At 37.6% G+C, this 22943-nt stretch overlaps 1 protein-coding gene across 10 annotated transcripts in view; it reads right to left on the minus strand.

Annotated features, from left to right (window-relative positions):
* Positions 1–22943, minus strand: part of MLIP (muscular LMNA interacting protein) — a 239603-nt gene that overhangs the window by 23853 nt on the left and 192807 nt on the right. For 7 of the 10 annotated variants that reach the window (XM_070418380.1, XM_070418386.1, XM_070418378.1 and 4 more), the window contains one exon: positions 8194–8400. The exons of the other annotated variants lie outside the window; for them this stretch is intronic. In XM_070418380.1, the coding sequence (XP_070274481.1) occupies positions 8194–8400 (207 nt within the window). The remainder of the gene's footprint in view (positions 1–8193; positions 8401–22943) is intronic. 10 annotated transcript variants of the gene reach the window in all.

Here is a 22943-nt window from a genome sequence, read left to right on the forward strand (position 1 = left end):
CAGACATTTTTCTAAAGCTCTTTACATAATTTCAATGTAATCAGCCCAATTTAGATTCTAGATTAAGAGTTTTGGAACCAAACCATAATAAACTATTATAGATGAGGGAAAAGAAACCCACAAAAAAAGAGTGAAGTGTGTGACACACAGCATTTATGTAAATTTAATTATAGGCACACAAAATAGCACAAGTTTGAAAGAAAATATACAAACAAAAAATACATTGGTATAGTTAACAATGCGGAACAAAGCAGAGTAAGTAATGAGAATGAAAGGGAATACACATGTGAAGAAATTGGAAGCTTTAAAGGAATAAAAAGGCATTTTAGATGAAAGTAATGTCCTTCTAGTCAGGTTGATGGATTGTTCCTTCATTCCAGCACCAAAATTCTACAAACAATAGCTGGCATGCTGAAAACTATGTGAAACTGGGTACTTAAGTCAGAGCATGAAAGTTTTACCTGCACATGCCGCTCAATGCTGGTTACAGTCAATCCTATGACACTCTATTTTTATTGCTATCTTGCAGGTTTACATGTAAAGAAGCTAAAGCAAGAGTTTGAATTACTTTTCCAAATATAGAATTAAAAATTTCATTTATTCAACAAAATTAATTTAGCAAGTGATACCTTATTATAGATAGAGTCTGCAGATGAACTTTTAATTGCATTTTACTGTAGGTAGAATAAGTATAGGTATACTTACTTATCAAACCAGTATATTTCTACATGAGAAGGGCCACTAAAAATAACTGAAATCATATAGTTATAAAAATATTGATAAATTGATTGAAATGGTTTGTTACATTGGTAGACCTATACTAGTAAAATATATCTTTTCATAAAAACTATTATTTTTTAAAATATATTTTTATTGATTTCAGAGAGGAAGGAAGAGGAATAGAGTGATAGAAACATCAATTATGAGAGAGAATCACTGACTGGCTGCCTTCTGCACACTATTATTAACTATTATTAAAAATCAAATTTTAAAAATAAGAAAACACATATTTTGATATACGTTTTAAAACTGGCTCAGCCATATCAGGACACATGGTGGTCCTCCATAGGAAAATACATTTTCCTCTCTCTGTGAGAGACCTTTAAGTGTTGCCCTGACCTCTAGCCATAATGACAGCAGCCTGAGGCAGCAAGAAGTGGGCGTGCGGGAAGGAGTGGTCAGGGCTGGGAGGGATGCTGGGCAGGAAGAATAGGGGTAGAAGATGAATACCCTCTCATGCTCTGAAGTGAAAGCTATAGTGAAAGAAGTGAAGTAAAATGACTGCACAGTCACCAACTAGGCCCCGAATACTATAATTTTTGAAAACAGAGAGATGTTCTCAGAATAACTGTGTATTTTCTCCTGGGGTTTCAAAGCTGTCGCTCTATCTATAAAGAGTCTATTCTTTCCTATAAAACCTCTCAAGCTTTCCCTGTAAATAGAGCCTTCATGAGTATGAAATCCCAGCCTTTCTCTTGCCAACAGATCAGAAAAGTCATCTAGATTGTGAGGGCTTAGTGCTCACTCCTTCCAGTTCTATTCAGGGACTGACCATGTGTTGTCTTTGTTGGTGCAAATTTAGAGAGACGCAGGGGAGACAAGGATAGGAGATAACTTCCTGTCTACATGGCCTGTAGTTGTTCTCAATAAAAGAAAGAAAATATGCTCAATAACAGTTGGGATAAGAAAAGAGAAAAAAAAGTAAACAAAACTGAGTACTTAATTTGGGATGTGAAAGTAGGCCAGAAAAATTAGAATTTGAGGTTGACTTAAAAAGACAGGGGTAGCTTAGATATGACAGAAGATAGGAGAAATGAGTCAGAGGACACAGAAAAGAATAACAGTTAGAGAAAGCAATAAACTTTATACTTCTGTCCATTCTATGTATGTTAGGTTTCTCACCTGAGGGCAAGAAAGTAGTTAAGCCTCTCAAGGCAATGTATTAGTGCTGCCTAGGAAGAGAAATCTTTTTAAATGAACTGAGTTCTCAGAAGTAGAGGGTGGATTCCTCGAAGCTAGGCTTTTATCTAGACATAAACAAATGTGTTGTGCATGGTACTTTATGAGCTTTAAAATTAAAAAATTTTAAATGCATTGCAAAATGGAGGGGAAATTGGCAAAATGACTATGGGTGAGACATGACTTTAAAATAGTAATCCCACATACCTAGACACACATTTCCTTTCCATGCTAATGTTTCAGTAATTATATGTAGCCCATTGCATAATACATAAAAAATACAGGAAGTTATCTTGAGTTTTGATAGACAAAGTTTTGATTTGCAGGATCCTCGACTTCAAATTTAGCCTCTGTCCCTGCTTCTCTTTGCCTGTGGACTCTTTCTAGGGATTAATACCCCCCTCCCTTAGGAACAGCCCTCAACTGATAACTGGCAGGATTACCCTTCCCCCACCTCAGATCACCTAAATCTGGGCTGTGTGTTCTACACTGTCTCCAAGAGTGCCCCAGTAAACTCAAGTTCAGGTTATGTATAGTAGTCACCTGCTTGATGACACACCTTTTATTAGATGTCTTCTCAGTTTCCCACTCCCCTAATTGGAATTTCCTGGAACTACCTTCCAAATTAACTACCAATATATGACTCCTCCTCTTCGGAAACCCACACTAAGATACAATGGACTCTCATTATCCTCCAGTAGTTATGTTCTCTAAAGTCATTGCAAACACAGAATTAGAAAATATTGAACCATTGCTCCAAGGGGAAATACAGGATTGTGTTCCTACAAGTCTAATAATATTTTCATCAAATGATCAAACATAACCTTGTTTTATATGTGTTTCTTTTCAAAGACACCTTGAGTTTTGATTTATTAACACTGAACTCACAGCCAACAGCCATCTAACTCATGCCTAAAGGAAGCTTACCAGAGATGTGTATTTTCTCTCTTAGTCACATCACAGCTTTCTTGCACTTAGAAAACTCTAGACAGCACTTTAGCACTCTGCTTTGTCACCATTTTAAACAGCAAAACACCAACAAGCACAAACATCAAAACACATAGTGCTAAATAGACTATGAAAAGGATAATTGTTTACAGCATGAAAGCTGAAACAAGAAAGCAGGGCATCACCTTGTTCAACCTCAACAGGGAATATGTCCACAAATGACCACAAAAATGCAGCAAATATTGATTTGAGGATCACAAATAAATTTTAGCAAGTAGGCAAATTCACAAATGAACTCTTGTGGAGTTTCCTACAGGAAAGGAAAGAGGCAATGGAGAGTAGAGAAGGATATACAGCGTATCCAAACTGATGGTTCTAAGATAGCCTCACAAAGTTTACTTGATCTCAGTATGCAGATAGAAATGCTTTTTCATGCATGGTATAGGGGCTCAGAAATAGCTAACATAGAGTCAATGAAGGCATGCCCTGCATCTGAAGAAAGAAGAATGTAGCAATGTATTATTATATGACTAGAGGCCCTGTGCACAAAATTCGTGCATAGGGGGTGGGGGAGGAGTCCCCTCATCCCAGCCTGCATCCTCTCTAATCCGGGACCCCTTGGGGGATGCCTGATCCTGGGGATTGGGCCTAAATCGGCAATCGGACTGTCACCTGCCTGCCTGCCTGATAGCCCCATGCCCCCCACCCCCCTGCCAGCCTGATCACCCCTAACTGCATCTGCCTGCTGGCCTGGTTGCTCCTAACTGCCCCCCTGTTGGCCTGGTTGCCCCTAACTTCCCCCCCTGACAGCCTGGTTGCCCCATGCAGCCTGCTGTTCAGTCGTTACTGTTACTGTGACGGTGTCCCGGACAATTTGCACAACCCTCTATTATTAGTATAGATTATCACACCAGACAGGACTAAGGACACCCCAGTGGATACAAAAGTTCACAAATAGCATAAAAAGATCAGATCCTCCTGCCTTCACATTCCCACCCCATCTATGCTCCCATGCCAAGGCACTCCATAAGCTTGTTGGAAATTGGATACAGCCCTCAAAGGGGGAGATTCTCAATGGATTGAAATGCACTGAGAACCCCATAAGTTGATTCAGGTTTAGTTTCTGCTTAAAATAGAAATAATCCTAAATATTGAAGCATCTTGTGTTCTTACTGAAGAAAGTGGGTCATTTTAGGATTTAACACATATTTACTGCTATATCTATAAAGTGAAAAATACCACATCAGTATGTTACATCCTAGATAGACACTAAGATAATCACAACAGATAAATATGAGATAATCTATAATATGCATGGATACCTTGGCACAGGGAAGGATTATAGAAATTGAAAGGAGAAAAATACTACTCTGAATGTTGACACATGAGCAAACCACAGGGGAAGAAGGATAATTTGATTAGGTAATAAAGTACAAGAATGAATGGTTTGCATAAATAAGGAGAAAAAGCAGGAAGGTATTTTACATGTGGAGAATGCAAGAGTAGGTTGAACAGTAACAAATCCCTAAAGCGTACCTGGAGGGAAATAAGTAGATCGGTTTAAGTAAAGTAGAATGCTAATAAAGAATAGTGAGAGAATACAACATGACAGGCTTAACAAAAGAATCCATTGAACTTGGTGAATGACTTGCTATGGGGAAAAAGCATAAAAAGCATAATAGATGAATCAAGTTTTGAAGTTGGAGAGTGAAAATTGTGGTGCCAATAACAGTAGTAGGGAAACTAGAGCAGAACTAGTTTGAGGCAAAATAAACAGTGAGTTTGAGGTGACAATGTGACATCCCAGAAGAAATGACAAGCAAGCAGTTGAAGTTATAAAGTAGGATATTAGAGGAGAAGCAGAATTGGAAATGTATATTTGAGAAATATCAGTACTAAGATTAATCATGGTAGCCTGTGAGTGGGTGACTGAAGGGATGCAATGAGAGAGAAGAGGTGGGGGAGGAAAAGTTTCCACAAAGAAAACAAAGAAGGAGCAGTCTGGGGGTAGAAATATACCTATTATCCCAGGAGAAGAGCAAGAAGAAAAATTCAAGAGTTTATGATCCACTGTGTCAATTGCTACATGGGATAAAAGTTAGATAGAGGACTGAAGCAATTCAGCTGAGTTTGGTGACAAGCAATTTATGCTTGAGAGAGCAATTTTAGGAAAGTGGTTGAGGTGAAAGAAAGAATGTTTTCAAGAATGGGTTCAAGAGTATATGGAGGGGAATGGAGATAATGGCCATTGATCACACTGAGAGAAAGAAATCTTGAAATTACTAGGTTTGCAGCATCATCAAGGAAAATGATGGGGAAGTGTTTCATTTTGTTTTCTTTTTTAAGGTTTCTGCACACAAAGAAGAGGGTTCCAATGGAAAAAGACCAAATGGAGATTTAAGAAAATGATAGGGATGACACTGGGAAGGCTTATTCATAACAAGACCTAACTCATATGGTTCTTGTTCTGTCCCAGACACTGTTCTCCGTGATTTGCACATATTAATACACTTTAACCTCCTAATAGTCTAATAAGATAGATACTATTATCATCCTCATTTTATTGATCAATAAATAGAGGTACAGGGAGGTTAAATAACTTACCCAATTTCACCATCTGGTGGGAGTGAGGTCAATAAATGAATGCAGACATACAGACATCATGCTCTCATTCACTGGGCTAAAGATTAAAGAGTAATGCCTCCCTTTATGAGACTGGAGAAAAGAGAGGATATACTGGCTTATTCTAAGATGAAAAGGCAAGTACCTGAGCATAAATGGTATGACATCATATGATAGAGCTCTATCTTGAAAGTAGGAGAAAAGGGTAGGGATTAGAGTAAGGATTTAGAAAACATGGAGCCTGATGAAGATTTAAATGAGAGAAGCGCACACTACAGATTCAACAGGAGAATAAAATCTGTTAAACACTTTCTGTAGACCCAGTTGACGAGGGACCATCAAAAATAGTTAAGCCAAATTCATTGTGGCTCTCCTGGGGGAATGGTGGGAAGATTAGAGTTTGGAGACAAGCCTAGCTGGTAAAGCTATAAAGTTAGGCCTATTATGGTACTGGAGAAAAGTTAATTTAGATGCAAGATTATGTTTTATAATGGCAGGCAAGAAGTTATTTCAAATAATAAAGATAAGTCTTGATAACTTAGTATGCTCTTGGACAATATTTATAACACAGGTTGGTAAAAATAGATATCAAATTGGGTAATCTATATTATAAAAACCCAGTGGCCCTAACCGTAAAGACCAAAGACCAGTGCAGGTGGGCGGGGCTGTAAGCGCAGGGAGGTGTGCACGGGTGGGTGGGTTTGCGCGATTTCACACTGGGCTTCTAGTTTATATATATTTAATAGGAACAATTGAAGTCTAAGACTAAGCAATTTAATCTTCCATCAAGAAACATTATCTTATTATATTATTATTATTTCAGATATAAATGTTTCTTTATTCAATATCAATAAATCTCAGACTCTGAAAGACAAATTTTATTATGAAGATTGTGTAGACTGACTATAATTGTACAACCTCAAACGATTTTTCTCATATTGTTTTTCACAGTCTGACCAAGCACAGGCTAACATATGGATTAAATATTGTCTTTATCCTTGCTGAATAGCTCCAGAAAACACCACCAAAATATTTTTTAAAAGAACTATTTAATGCAATCAATGCATATAAAATATAATTATAACCCAATCATAGATGGCAACTTATAAGAAAATGGTATGTTATTAGTAGAATTATCAACTCTATTTAATAGCTAAATGCATTTCATAGATGTTAGTAAGCATTAAATCTGAAAGAATTTTAAATAACATACAATCATTAAAAATAATATATTTTCTCTGAAATACTTTTTTCTACATCAAGAGTTGTAAACAAATAAAGCTCATAAAAATGTCATTCTGAACTTTGCCCAAAAATATTTTGTTTGTGGAAAATGATTATTTAGAATGTTTAATTCAGGTTTCATCATTCAGTTGTGATAGATGCTATTAAATATAAACAGCACATTTTTCCTCATATAGTTGTGTTTACTTTTTAGATAATTCTCTGTGTTTAAACTGGGCTTATGAACTTTTTTTTTTAACAATTCAGGGCCCAAATAATATTGTTCCACTGCATTCTGGAATATATGGCCTTGACTGCTTTTTAAGTATAGAGGTATATTCCTAAGTTATAGAGAATTTGCTAAATAAATGCTTTTAAACAAGATTTTGAATTTTTTAAAAAACATGTAATTGCAGGGTGATTTTGACAAGTCAATTCTTTCAGAAAATGTTCAGGGTCTGAGAGTTTGTACGTGCGAGGATGACCTTCCAGTAATGCACAAAAGAGCAAAGGGCACTTATATGTAAGCCTGTGTGGTATTGGCCCCTTGCTTCTAATAGAATCTTTATGATTGTGTTCCAAAGCCAACTGTAAGTATTTTGCTTGTTTTTCAAATATATGTGCATAGTTTTAGGAGCTGAACACCTCATTATTGTTTATATCCCACCAGCACAAAGTATGAGGCAGACACATTTTACAGATACCTGCTGAAATTCTAAGTATTTCTTTGCCCATTGAGTGCAAGTGTAAGTGCTTCCTCCTCAAGGCATTGTAAATTAAAGAAGCTTTTTAAGAATATTAAACTAAGATTAGAAGATAAATTAATAATAGGTTATTGTAAGGCAGTGGTTCTCAACCTTCCTAATGCCGCGACCCTTTAATACAGTTCCTCATGTTGTGGTGACCCCCAACCATAAAATTATTTTCGTTGCTACTTCATAACTGTAATCTTGCTACTGTTATGAATCCTAATGTAAATATCTGATATGCAGGATGTATTTTCATTGTTACAAATTGAACATAATTAAAGCATAGTGATTAATCACAAAAACAATATGTAATTATATATGTGTTTTCCGATGGTCTTAGGCGACCCCTGTGAAAGGGTGGTTCGACCCCCAAAGGGGTCATGACCCACAGGTTGAGAACCGCTGTTGTAAGGTTTTAGAAAATTTCTTGGGATTTCCACCCTAGATTAGAACAGGAAACAACAAGGAATACAGTAAGGAAATGACTTTGAAAGGAAAAACAAATATTTAATAATTTCCCAAGGTTAATTATTATCTTTTTGTAAAGACATGTGCCTTAATATAAATATTTAATACTCTTAATATATTTAAATATTCTTAATATATGTTTCCTCCACACTTAAGTTTTTGAGTTAAGCACAAAGAAGGTTCACAGCACAGAATAGTTCCCATTTCAGTGGGGATTTCTCACCTTATTATATACGTTGTGACTAAACAGGGTGTGGGAATTCTCCTGTTCGTCAGTCAGTGAGAAGGAGGACAAATGACTGAAGGGTCCTGGGGTAAGACAGTCAGCATGTGAGAGGGTCTGTGGATGCAGCAGGGACTTAGCAGGAGGATAGAGTCTAGTCTGATATAAAGGATGGAGAGAAACAGGCTTGTGAGGGACTGTCACATCCTGGGAAGAAGAAAGGCATAAAGAGTATGTTAGTGGACAGAAGTCAAACTCACTTGGAATTAAGTCTAAATATTATAGATGCTATGTCAGAATTTCTTACTAGTAAGAAGAAAACCTCATACTCAGGTCCCTTACAAGGCATCTGCTTCCATAGTGTATTGTTCTCTCTTTCAGTAATTCCTATCTCCCACCTCTAGCCACTTCTACAGAACTCAACACATGCCTTCAGCATCTCCTAAAGGATGCCAAGTTTGTAATCTTTGAAAGTACTGAGAGGGGAGATGTTTAAGGCAGAAGAGAGCTTGTCCCAAAAGGGGTAGATGGAATTAGAAAGCATTTGTTGAAGATGTAGGCAACAGTGGAAATTAATTTAAAGGTGCTTGCTATTGGTTCGGGAAGAAATTGGGGGAAAAAGGGAAGAGCATTGCAGAGGATATTAATGTGTAATCAGGGGCAAAAATACAGGTTTAATTCATGGAACAGTAAATTGTTGAGTTGGGCTGAGAATGAACGGGAGATTAGGCAGAGGTGACTCTCTAGAATGAATGAATGAGATCTTTAATTCCAAGCAATGTGTTGTTATGGAAAGTGAAGTCAGAGCAAACAGATGAGTTTAGCTGTACAGAGGAAAGTTAATGAGGTCTAACTTGAGTGGTTCTTTAACCAGGAAAAGGGACTAATGCAAATGACTTTGAGGAAATAGGAATTGCCAGATGAGGCCATGGATTACATGAAAGGAGCAAGGAAACCATGGGTGGGAAGTCTTGAACCTACAAATTAAAGTTACAAAGAGGGTCTCTCTAATACCTATAAAAGAGAAGAGCTACTTTTTTGCAGATATATAAGTTCCTCTTATATTTCAAGCTGAATCCATTTTGCCAAAACCATGTATTGTTAAACCATTGAATCATTGACTGGTTTTCTAAAATTTATGCCGAATGTGTTGGCTGTATCAATAGATGTACCCTCCTACCCCCCCTTTTTATATATTTTTTATTGATTTTAGAGAGGAAGGGAGAGGGAGAGAGAGATAGAAACACCAATGATGGGAGAGAATCATTGATCAGCTGCCTCCTGCCACTGGGGATCAAGCCCGCAATCCTGGCATGTGCCCTGACTGGGAATAAAACAGTGACCTCCTGGTTCATGGGTCAATGCTAAACCACTGAATCACGCTGGCCAGGATCCTACCCCCCTTTTTAAAGCAACTGATTCAAAACTTACTTTGCAAACTAAACTTTCAGAAAATTTAAACTAAACTCTCAGAAAATTTAAACATTATAATTCTAATGTATTTGTTTGTAGAATTAAGGGATTTAAACCCTCTGTACCTTGAAACGGTGACTGTGTTTTATTTTTATTAGGTTCTTTTATGCTCAAGTGTTTATTTTACATATTTGAGAAAATACAAATAATTTCACACATACACATGAAAAGCATACATTATTATAAAAAAAGATAGCACCCTATGTACAATAGCCTGTATTTTATTTGTTTGGATTTTTTTCCACTTAACAGCTTTGGAATACTTCTAGGTCAGAACATGAAAGCTTTATATTTCCTACTGAGACACATTACTGAGTTATCAAATTGATTATAATTGTCATTCGGTTGATTCTCTCAGAAGCTCGAGTTAAATCAACTAAAGTATTAAATCACATACCTTAGTAATAAATTTACCTCCTCTTTGCCAGTTCTTACATTTTTTATTCCTTTCTTTTGTATAATTCTGTTGGCTCATACCTCTAATATTATAAAACCATAGTCATGTTAGTGTGCAACATTAACGGACTACTGATAGTTTTGCCCATTAAAGATGGCTTTTAGATTGAAAGATGTTCTAATGTTTTTATTTCTCAATCAGCTATTCCATTATTCAATCAACAACTAATTACATTTCTTAACCAGTGCAAAAAGTGATTAATATGAAAACTGAATAGCAAGCACAAGCCTAGCTGTGTAAGAGAAAGGCAGCATCTTGAGGGTGAAGGTGCCTACAAAACGATGAGCTGAACAGAGTCTCTGGTTTATATTCTGGCTTCAGCTTTTCTTGCAGAGTTTAAGAACCCATTCTGAAAATGCCAGGAGACAAGCCTGTCGTGATCCATGGAGGGCCAAGGGTGTCCTATATGGGGGAGTCTGACAGGGTTGAAGTTGAACCAATTAGGAGGAGCTGTGCTGTTGTGGTGAGTTGTGCTGTTGTTTTTTTTCTTGTAAGCTTGCTGTAGCCAAACTCCATCTCTTCAGAGTCAGTCAAACCTGAACACGTCTATCTATACGGAAGCTCAGACAGTGTCAGCTACTCCAGGTAGCTGGGCAGAGAGGAAAACAGAATTTTATCCACACTTGGAAAAGCCAAAGAGAGCTATGAATCTTGGCCAGGCTCGTTTGAGTTCTATCTGGTTGACTCTACAGGACAGAAGTGAAAGGATCCTTGGTAACGACAGCCTCAACATGGACATCCTGTTCCAATATGTGCTAGTTGTCTTCTATGCTTTGTGTAAGTTCTTAGCCCGGGATTCTCTTTTTTAAAATACTTTTATTAATTTTAGAGAAAGAGGGCAAGAGAGAAGCATTGATTGATTGCCTCCCACACACACCCCTACTGGGGAATTGAACTGGAGACCTTTTGGTGCACAGGACAATGCCCAACCAACTGAGCCACACCAGCCAGGGAATCCTATGATTCTCTTTACCAAAATCCTGGGAACTTTCTTTTCCTATCTCCTGTGTTCACTCTCCTCTTTCCAGGGTCCCCTATCTTTCTTTTTCTTGGTTTATCTCGTATATACTGAGTCCTAAAGGAGCTTCCTGGGGAAAATGGAGCATTAGAAGTAAAATTTTTACATTTTGCAGGTTAAAATTTTTCTTCTGCCCTTTTAAGTTTTTGGATATAGAATTCTAAGCAATATTATTTCCTTCAGAACTTGGAAAGCATTGCTACACTGGAACAGTGTCACTATCCTGTTACTATTTTATTCATTTGTTTTTAAAAATTTTTATATAGATGATTTCTACAGCTTTTCTGTTTTCCAGTTATCTTTTGTCATTTCTAATAAGATCCTTTGTTTTGCTTTTCTTATGCACAGAAAATTTTATTGTTTTTAAAATAACAAAATATTTGCTGTTATTTGCTCTGCTGAATATTTGTTTACTTTTATTCTTTTATTTATTTATTTAGCATACTTAGGTTCATAAATAATCTTCCAATGACTGTTTTAACTGTATCTCATAAGTTCTAGTAAATAATAATTATCTTTTATTTTCCAGGTAGAAATTTATTTTGAATTTCCTCTTTAATCAAAGAGTTTGATCTACTTTAGATGATTATTTTTCCACATAGTTATCATAAATTGAAAATATGACAAAGTATTTTATCACTAATTTATTTTATTCTCATCCTATCTCTTACTTTTGCCTTATGAGTGTTGATGTTAAAATAGTCAACCAATCATATTTTCCCTGTAAACTCTAGCACAGGGGTCCTCAAACTTTTTAAACAGGGGGCCAGTTCACTCTCCCTCAGACCGTTGGAGGGCCGGACTATAGTTTAAAAAAAAACTATGAACAAATTCCTATGCACACTGCACATATCTTATTTTGAAGTAAAAAAATAAAACGGGAACAAATACAATATTTGTATTTGCATGTGGCCCACGGGCCGTAGTTTGAGGACCCCTGCTTTAGCACATAAGGGGGTCTTATTTGTCTTGCTTAAGAAATGTTTGACCTGAATTCAGCTGCTCATTATGAAGACTATAACCTCTCCTTTCCTTTTGTTTGTAGTATCTGAAATACTTTGTCATCTTCAACTGTCCCCAGTCACTTTGTGTTTTGTTTTATTTTTTTTATATAATTTTATTTATTTCAGAAAGGAAGGAAGAGGGAGAAAGAGATAGGAACATCAATAATGAATGAGAATCACCGATCGGCTGCCTCCTGCACACCCCACCCTGGAGATCAAACCTGAAACCTGGGCGTGTGCCCTCACCAGGAATTGAACCATGACCTCCTGATTCATAGGTCGATGCTCAACCACGGAGCCATGCCAGCTGGGCCCCAATCACTTTGTTTTAACAGTTTGAACTTAAAGATCGATTCTGTTTGTTATGTAGTCTGGGAGATTCCCTGCCTCTGCTCATTTTTCTTGTCTTTATCTCCATAGTAACTAAATCTTTCTTGAACGACCTGTTTTTGCAAGAGATTCACATGTGGAAGGACAACTGCTGGGATTGTCTTTGTGTTTCAAAGATACAGGATTTGGGTTGTGAGTGTAAACTTTATTTTTCCTCAAATAATGAAACTCAGCTATAAGGTACTTTACAGAACAATCTGTCTGTGTCCAGAATGCCTCAGAGAAAGAGAAAGTCTCCTATAAGTAAGAATTCTGTGTAGTTCAAGGTATATCCTCATTTCCTCTGCTTCTCAGAGCAAAATCAATTCCGGCATCTCCTTTGCCAACATACACATCCATGCAAAGACAAAGGATTTGGAAGTGTGAATATTAAGGCATAACCCACATGTTCAGGAAGAGTGTTTGCTGGCTGTGCTCTGCAGTCACTGTATCCTCCCTCCACTGGTTCCAAAATGCACATTCCTTTAGCTGTCAACAATTTTTATTTGTTTATTGTTTGTTGTTTTTTTGTTTTAAATCCTCATTCGAGTATATTTTTTCCACTGATTTTCAGATAGAGTGGATGGGGAATCAAACCTGCAGCCCTTTGGGCCAATCCTCTAACTACTGAGCCAGACTAGCCAGAGCATGTTTATATTTTAATAGGAGATTGTGGTTTTATTTCTCTTTCTTTTTGCTTTTGAATATCAAGATGATAAAATGTAATTCATTGCTTACTTCACACCTGTCATAGTCCAACCAGGAACCTCATCTGTATTTTTGAAAAACAAATATTCATAATGTATTTTGAAGTTTGTCACTTTTTAAAATACTTTGCCTTGAGATAACTTCAGAACGTCTGAATGATCCAAACATTTATATATGTGTTTGTATATATATATATGATACAAATATATATATATATATGTGTATATATATATATCCATTCCTATATATCTATTCCTATATATAAGAATCTTTACTATATATATAATTATACATAAATGTCTACATCTTCCTTGTCATCATAGCTTATCTGTGGATGTTGATATAACTGCACCCTGAATTTACGAATATATATATATATATATATATATATGTATATATATATACACACACACACACACACACACACACACACACATATACTAGTGGCCCAGTGCATGAAATTCGTGAACAGCGAGGTGGGGGGTGTCCCTCAGCCTGGCCTGCACCCTCTCCAATCTAGGACATCCCTCTCGGATTCCGGGACTGTTGGCTCCTAACCGCTCACCTGCCTGCTGCCTGGTTGCCCCTAACCAATCTGCCTGCTGGCCTGCTTGCCCCCAACTGCCCCCCCTGCCAGCCTGCTCACCCCCAACTGCCCCCCCCCCCCCCGCTGGCCTGATCACCCCCAACTGCCCTCCCCTCCTGGCCTGGTTGCCCCTAACCACCTCTGCCTTGGCCCCACCACCATCGCTTTGTCTGGAAGGACGTCCAGGTCTCCTGGAAGGTCTTCCAGTCTAACTAGCATATTACCCTTTTATTAGTATATATATATATATATATATATATATATATATATGCTCCATTGTTGATTATAACTTCACAGTTTTCCCATAGAACAGTGATTTTATTAAAGAAGTCACTTTCTCTAAAGAATAAATTTTCTCTGAGTTATTTTTCCTTTAATCCCCTAAAATGTCACATTTCATATATTTCATATTTAGAACACAGAGGCTATAAACGGAATGTTTTAAAATCTATACTTTGATCCAACTGCATAATGAAACTCCAATATATTATAATTTTCTCATTAATTCCTGTTCCAACTCTTCAGAGGTGTTTTATATGCATTTTATAATAGTATTTGATAGAAAGAAAAGACTTAGTTCACCATTCAATTGTTTTCCTTCAAAGGAAACCAGTGTTGGAGGCAGCAAGAATATACATCTCCCCAATTAAACTGGGTTTTTACTTTTTCCTTTAAAAAAATTACCCCAAAGACTTTCATTATTTGCTCCAGTAAAACTTTAAATATTATAATATTGAGTAGCTCACATCTTTAAATATTACTGAAAAGTGCACAGCATCTCCATGTCCTGGATACCTACTTTGTACATGTCTTACAAATTTCAATGCAAAAATACAAGTGTCAATTAAAATTCAAGGCAAAAATATAAACTTAGGGCTAGGTTTACGAAAAATGAAAGTAGATATAAAATCTTATTTCAGCCGAAACCGGTTTGGCTCAGTGGATAGAGCGTCAGTCTGTGGACTGGAGTGTCCCTGGTTCGATTCTGGTCAAGGGCATGTACCTGGGTTGTGGACACATCCCCAGTAGGGAGATGTGTAGGAGGCAGCTGATCGATGTTTCTCTCTCATCGATGTTTCTAACTCTCTATCCCTCTCCCTTCCTCTCTGTAAGAAATAAATAAAATATATTTTTAAAAAATCTTATTTCAAAAAAATAATCTCTATATATAAAAGCCCAGTGACTGGAATGGCAGAATGACCAGAACAATCAGAATGACGGGTGACCATGATGTGCACTGCAGGAGCCAACCAGCCTGATCCGGGCCCCGATTGCACCCCTCCTCTGGCTGGCTGGGTCCCCTGTTGGCCCCCAGTACCCCGATTGGGGGTAGGCCGGCCAGCGAACAGCCTGTGGTCCCTCTCCCCTACTGTCCTGGCCTGATGAGTCCCCACTGGGGCAGGCCTGCCAGACCCTACCCATGCATGAATTTGTGCACCAGGCCTCTAGTTTCAAAATATTTTTATCAAATTAAACAGGTTATCACTGTTTATACTTTATGTTTATGGCTGATAACAAGCTTATTTATACTAAATACAAGTATTATATCACCTCTGGCATTTCTTGTTCTTTATGCCTATATTAGTAATGGTATATTCAATCTAGATTATTTTGCAGGAGATTTTTAAAAATCAAATCATTTTATGAAGATTATTTTAGCAAAAAATAGTTAAAATGATAAATCGTACATCCAGCTGGCATATTAACTGCCAACAAAGCACCAACAAAGGGCACTTGAAGGTACTATGGGCACTTTATTAAAGTCTGTACATCTGAGGCTCTTTTGTTGCATCCTGGTATTTTAAGGTCACCTGCTTGCTTGTGGTTTGGAAACGAAAGGTGAAAATTCACTTTGTCTCTGCTGCCACTGTCCCTGTACCTTTGGGAACTCAGAGCAGCCCTAGACAAAAAAGGAAAATGTTTCTACAAGCTTAAGGAATAGACAAATGAGGGCTCCGTCCACCGCCCCAAATTAGAGAGCCCTAAAACTCACCCAGAAACTCCCACTTAGAATATACGCGAGTTATGACTGTCTAGCATTCAGATCTACAAAGGAGACCAATATAAACCCATGTGACACAGCAAAGCTTAAAATCTTTCTTGTGATTTTAGGTCAGGAGTTGGCCAACATTTTCCATAAAAGGTCAAGTTAGTATATATTGTAGGCTTGGCAACCGTATGTTCTGTCACAATTCCTCCTACTATGGTCATGTGAAAGCAACCTTAGACAATGCATAAATGAGTAGGCTTGCCCGTGTGCCAATAAACTGATTTATAGCAACAGGGGCTGTACCAGGCCATAGTTTGTGACTCTTGTTTTAGGTTTAAAGAAAAACAAACACTAACAAAATCTTCATCATGTCTCCCACCTCTAACGAATTATCTTGAAGTTGGTATGTCTTACTTTGGAGATCACTATTTTAAATGATTCCTAAAAATTGAACAACATTCTACACTGCTTTCAATAGATGAATCTGTTAATGTTCTAGTTGAGGGAAGGACAGGGATCATAAAATTGTCTGGTACATGTTTCTATCAGTGAGCTAAGCAACAGTTATTTCTGATAAAATGCTTTAAATTGCCTTTCACTTACTAAAGAATTGTCTCCTTCAATATAAAAATACTTAGAAAAAATATTTCTCAAAAAAAAAAGCTTTACTTAGGAGCTTGACTTTTATTTTGAGTGATTATACCCTGCAAATTTTCATATCCTGCAAAATTTCAAGAACACAAGAACTTATAAAGCAAGTAATCTCTTTGTGCATTATAAACAAATTAGCAGACAGATATGCAGAGGGAAAATTAATTTAGCTCTATTTATTAAGGAATTCCAGATCCTGAAGCATTAAATATTGACAGAGACATCAGAAAAGCAATGCTACAGCCATATCGGATGCATTCACCACTCTAGAAATAAGCCCACTTTCTTCTCGGCCATAAAGTCACACTGTTTAATTTCAAAAGCTGTTTTCATTACAGCACCAACAAAGGACACTTTAAGGTACTATGGGCGCTTTTTATTAAAGTCTGTACATCTGAGGCTCTTTTATTGCATCCTCGTATTTTAAGGTCGCCTGCTTGCCTGTGGTTTGGAAACTGAAAGGTGAAAATGCACTTTCTCTTTGCCCCTGCTGTCCCTGTGCCCTGGGAACTCAGAGCAGCACTAGGCAAAATTACTGGAGCCTTTAACTCCATCCTCTCTCCCCCTTCTTCCCACTTCTTTGATAAAACAACGCTTCTTTGTAAATGGAGCACTTCTTTACAGCTTCCCTTTTCTACCTAGAGTTTTATAACAACTGAAAATCCGAATTACAGCATTTCTGCTACAGTTTTAATTTAAAATAACACCCTGTTCATACACTCAAGAACAGTCACAATGTATTTCTTAAAGAGTGACTCCTTGAGCCAAAGATATGTCAACATTTTACAGATGGTATCACAGAAAACCCAAATTACCAAGAGATTCTAATAATCTGCATTTCATTAAGATCAAGCCAAGATAAATTAGGCCTCTCAATTTTGAACATATGGCATAACTTCTTGCTTATCAGCCCTGATTTTAAAGAATTCATATGCATTTTTAAAACAGACATACTTAAAGCAACACAATCTATTTTGAGTCCTGATTATGACAAAAATTGAATTTTTGAAGTTTAAAAAAATATAGCATATGCTTAGCTATTTCAAATCTCCTATACAAAAAAACAAAACAGTGTTTCTAAATGCTCAAAATGTAACTTTGGAGCTAGGCTTTGTATTATTTAGCGCTTAAAGTTTGCGGTCGTCCGACAGCAAGTTTCACAAAGCAGATGACAGATGAGTGTGAAGATATTTAGAAGAGACATGCTAAAGGGAAAAGAAAGATAAAATATTTTATAATCAATTACAGTGGGCACTAGAACATTAAAATGCTGTTTTTCTGTAGATATAGTTTAATTCTTCCTATGCTGACCTAGGTGTATTTGGTGCAGAGGAGCAACTTATATTGAAGAAGTCAGAACGTAACGTACAAAAGGGGCCTCTATGGTTCCTCATAATGGTGAGGAGAAGAGAAGAACATATTTAGTGATCCTTTAGCAAGAAGTCAACTTCTTTCTTCCAAAATTATCATGATTCTCAAAGAAATAGTAACTGCAATTAACACTTAAAACAAGCAATCCCTTTAAAGTGTTCAGAGTCCTTTCACTCTTCATTTAGTGAGCACTGAGAAGTAGTGACTATTTCATTTGCTCATGAATGGGCATTAATATGGGCAGCATTAGAAATGAGATTAGCAGCCTCATTTTTCTAGGCTAAAATTAAGTGGAGAGTTGCTCTTCCCAAGGTCATGCAGAGCCTGTCTCTTGCATTCTGTCAAAATGTTTCTCTCCTCTGCAGGAGAGAAGCCCAAGTCTCCAATAACCAGTAGCCAGGATAGGGTCCCTGAATGGATTAGAGGACCAGAGCACCAGGACATGGAGTGGGCAGCCAGAGTGTGAAGGGGACGGTTTCAAGTGAGGAAGTACTGAGGGTTGCAGAAAAGATTAAGAGTAGCAGAAAGAAAAGAGAAGCCAAGGTTCAGAACATTTAGGACACAAGGGGTGGGTGGCGCTGAGATTGTCTGCTCTCTTTCCTATGGGGTCATCTGTACAGTACAGCCAGGCACAAACAAACATTAAATGGTTAAATGCTAAGAATAGAGGGAAAGGAAGTGACTGTGGAGAGAAGCAGTGATACCACCCACCGGGAAGCCACAGCATTACTCAGCACTGCGAGGACCACATGCCAGGCAATACTTTCCAGCTCTCACAACCCCATAGCCCTGTGCTCTGTGGTCCTTCCACCAGCCCAGGCAGCTAAATTCTATAATCATGTCTCAGGTGAGGATTTCTGATGGTGGCAGCTAAGGCAGAAATTCAAAGCAAAATGAAAGAGCCTTTTTTTTTTTTTTTGCTTCAAAATTGATTTGGGGAACCCATGACAGAGGTAATACTGTGATAGAAAAAAAGAAAAGAAAAAAAAAAAGCTTTTAAAAAATCCAGGATCCAGGACATCACAACTCTGGAAGGACACATAATTAATCAGAGTGAGAATATGAAAAGTGTGTTTAGACTGAGGGGAAAAGATGAGGGAGAAGAAGATGGAGGGGATGGGGAGAAGCAAAGAGATTAGAAGTCCTAGTATGTGACTGAGAAAGTCACACTATGCTCAACCATCACAATTGGGCTGGGTCCTGGCATGCAGTTGATGGGGGTTAGACTAATCCCTAATAAACTGGGGAAATTCGAGATGAGAAAAGACATGTATGTTGAATTCACAAGTAAAACTGGATGAAATGACAAGATTCACAAGTTTCCTAGTGTCTAATCTGCTATGGGAACCACAGAATAGAAATGGGTGTTGTGTGTATCTAGGGAGGAAAATAGCCTTATGAGAGGTCATTTTGAGAGTGAAAGGAGCTTTTGGAAACTGGCTGGATTGTAAAACAGTAAGAAATTCTTTGATCATAAGAACTATCCTAACACTGGAGCGGTGGGGGCTTGCCCAGGGTGGGAATAGCTGGGGGGGGGGGGGGGGGAAGGGGGTCAATTGGGAAAAAAGGAAACATATGTAAAACTTTAGACAAAAAACAAAACAAAAAACTATCCTATTTTACAAAATAGTAGAAAATGTCCAAGTCTTTAAAAAACTTGTTACTTGACTGATACCTGCAAATGTCTAATATACTGTGAGGAGATAGAATCTTCTTTATTAAAACAGAAAATGAAACTATGTGCTCTTCTTGACTTGGATGCCTCTAACTCCTCTATCTTTGTTAGGACAGCTAGGACTAGACAATGATTTTATTATTTTGGGGTAACATTTTCAAGCTAAGACACTCTGCACATAAATGTGAGCTAATTTCTACTTGACTGATCCTAAAAAACATAGATGCCTTTAATTTTATTTTTTATAAAAACACACTTTCACTATTTTGAAATTCTGAGCAGGTTGTGTACATACAGATAGGTTTTATATTACACTAGAGCAGTGGTGGCGAACCTTTTGAGCTCGGCGTGTCAGCATTTTGAAAAACCCTAACTTAACTCTGGTGCCGTGTCACATATAGAAATTTTTTGATATTTGAAACCATAGTAAAACAAAGACTTATATTTTTGATAGTTATTTTATTATTTAAATGCCATTTAACAAAGAAAAATCAACCAAAAAAATGAGTTCGCGTGTCACCTCTGACACACATGTCATAGGTTCGCCATCACTGCACTAGAGGCACCAGTGGGGTCCCTAGGCCTGGACTTCAAGGTTGGGCCGAAACCAGCTCTCCAACATCCCCTGAGGGGTCCCGGATTGTGAGAGGGCGCAGGCCAGGCCAAGGGACTGCACCAGTACACGATTAGGGCTGGGGAGGGACACAGGAGGACTCCAGGACTTGTCTGGCCTGTCTCACTCAGTCCCTATCAGTCGGACCCCAGCAGCAAGCTAACCTACTGGTTGGAGCGTCTACCCCCTGGTGGTCAATGCATGTCATAGCGAGCGGCTGAGCAACCTTAGCATATCATTAGCATATTATGCTTTGATTGGTTGGACGGACAACTGGACACTTAGCATATTATATAGAATGATTACAAACTTCTTCATGTTACTAGAGTTGTATAGTTAGGTGCATTAAATGCAGCATCCATATTATTCATATTAATGAAGTGTTACAGTTTTAAGGAAAAATGATCTTACAGTTTTTAATATCCTGGGGTTTTGTTTGATTGAATCTATTATTGTCTTCACAAGGAATGTGAGTGAATGGGTTAATGTTCTGAATCTCCATTATATTTTCTATGCAGAGGCTGTTACCCAGTCTAACATCACATCCCAGAGAGAGGTAGAAAAGCAAAAATTATCTCCAAAGTTTATTGCAAGGATTATTCTAAAGTCCTTTGTGTCTTGTTGCACTCAAAGAATGCAAAACGGGAAATCCAGAAGCAGTAAAGACTTGCAAAGGAATCTTCACTTTCATATAAAAAGCATCTTTTTTTCAATTTTAGGTTACCTACTTAGCCTTCTTATTGAGGATACTTACAACAAAAATAGTCGTCAAATTTGCCAATGTGAAAAGCACGCAAAAAACAAACGACAAAGAATAATTTAAGTAGCAAATACAAGGACCCTTAAAAAGTCTATTAAATATGTGTGTATTTTATATAGACACATATATATATTTAATTTTGAGAATATCTCTCCCTCTCCTCCCACAGTTTTAATTTAAGGAAGAGTAAGGCAAAAGTATTCAAAGGGAAATAGTGGTAATATACTATACTTATGATGTCTTAATGTTCTACAAAGAGTAAGTAAATAGAAAGTGATTTTTAAAGAAAAAAAAGTCAAAATAAAAGAAGATTCACTACCCAAAACTGCTCAGTCCCAAAAGAAAAATCATAGTAAACTGTTTGGGGATGAGTATTTTTTGTCATGATTTTGACTTTAACAGTAGAATAAGACCTTCTATCTCTACAAAATTTATGCCTTAAATAGTCTCTGCAATTTTTTTTGTGGATCATGCAGGGATGTTAAATATCAGGAGGGCTTCAATAATATTTAAATACATAACCACAGAATTTCAGGGTAAGAAGGCACCTTCAAAAGTGCTTTTCAAAGTCCAATGTCCTCATTTTGCAGATGTATAATGAAGTCCAGAGTCAGGAATGACTTAATCCAACACCATGAATCTTAAGAGCTCTCATACGGACTGCCTGACTTTTAAGAATGTCTCTTTTAGGTGACTGCCCTGACAACTAACAATTAAGGAAATACAACAAGAAAGAAGAAAGTCTAGAAAGAGGGAAAAGCCCCAATTTTGAGGAAATATCCAGAGTCAATGAAAATGTATGTCCTTTACCAAACAGGGCTATCATTATGAGTAGAGGCTACGTGGAATGTGAGAGATTTTATAAATGCAGGCTGACTTACGTCCTCTGTGTAAATCAAATGGGAAAAGTTCTTAATTAAAACACAAAAAGAAGGTACCTAATCAATACTGGTTCAACTCAAATGCCCCTGGCCACGGCAGTATTGAGCGTCATTAGTCATAGTATCCTTGGAGCTGAAAGGCAGCCAGAAGCTGGTCTAGTCCTGGAAGCTCAGGGAGGGAGGGGGAATCTCTATTGATGTTTTGAGTGGGATAATTTGGTGGAGGGTAGGGGGGAGACTGTCCTGTGCATTGTAGGATGTTTGACAACCTCCCTGGCCTCTTACCCACTCGATACCAGTAGCACCCACCTTCCCAGTCATGACAACAACAATGTCTGGGCCAAAGTCACCCTGGTTGACTTCAGTCTAATCCCCTCATTTAATCACTGAAGTTCAGGTTTCACTAATGCACTGGGTAGAGATGGTTAATCACACAGTCTCAACTAGAACCACATTATAGAGCTCTTTATGTAAAACCAAGCTGCCCTAGTTTCCCTTCGGTTCAATTTCACATCAAAATGAGTAAGGTCACTAGATCCTCCCTGAATGCAGGCTCTAAAATGGGCAAATGAAACTAGCCTGACCCTGTAAAGCAGGGGTCCTCAAACTTTTTAAACAGGGGGCCAGTTCACTCTCCCTCAGACCGTTCGTTGGAGGGCCGGACTATAGTTTAAAAAAAAACTATGAACAAATTCCTATGCACACTGCACATATCTTATTTTGAAGTAAAAAAACAAAACGGGAACAAATACAATATTTGTATTTGCATGTGGCCCGCGGGCTGTAGTTTGAGGACCCCTGCTGTAAAGGGTCAGTCCTTTGACTAAATGAAATTCATGAGAGCCTAATACAGTGGTTCTCAACCTTGGCTGCACATTAGAATCACCTGGGAATCTTTTTAAAATCCTGATTTCTGGGCCTCTGAAATCAGGATTTTAAAAAGATTCCCAGGTGATTCTAATGTGCAGCCAAGGTTGAGAACCACTGGCCTAATACTTCCTGGAAACTTTAGCCAACGATTCAGAAAAACACCTCTATTTTTCTGAACTTACCCAATGGAGTAAATATATTCTTGCTTTTATTTGAGCAGATAAATTTGCTAAGCCTCAAAACTCTACAAGATAAAGATAACTGACAATCCAGTCCCTGGTAAGTAGCTTATTTTCTTACCAGATGTAGTTTTATATTTATAAG

The sequence above is a fragment of the Myotis yumanensis genome, unplaced genomic scaffold, assembly GCF_028538775.1.
Source record: "Myotis yumanensis isolate MYYU_CA2020_CCGP unplaced genomic scaffold, mMyoYum1.0.hap1 SCAF_6, whole genome shotgun sequence".
Lineage (NCBI taxonomy): Eukaryota > Metazoa > Chordata > Mammalia > Chiroptera > Vespertilionidae > Myotis > Myotis yumanensis.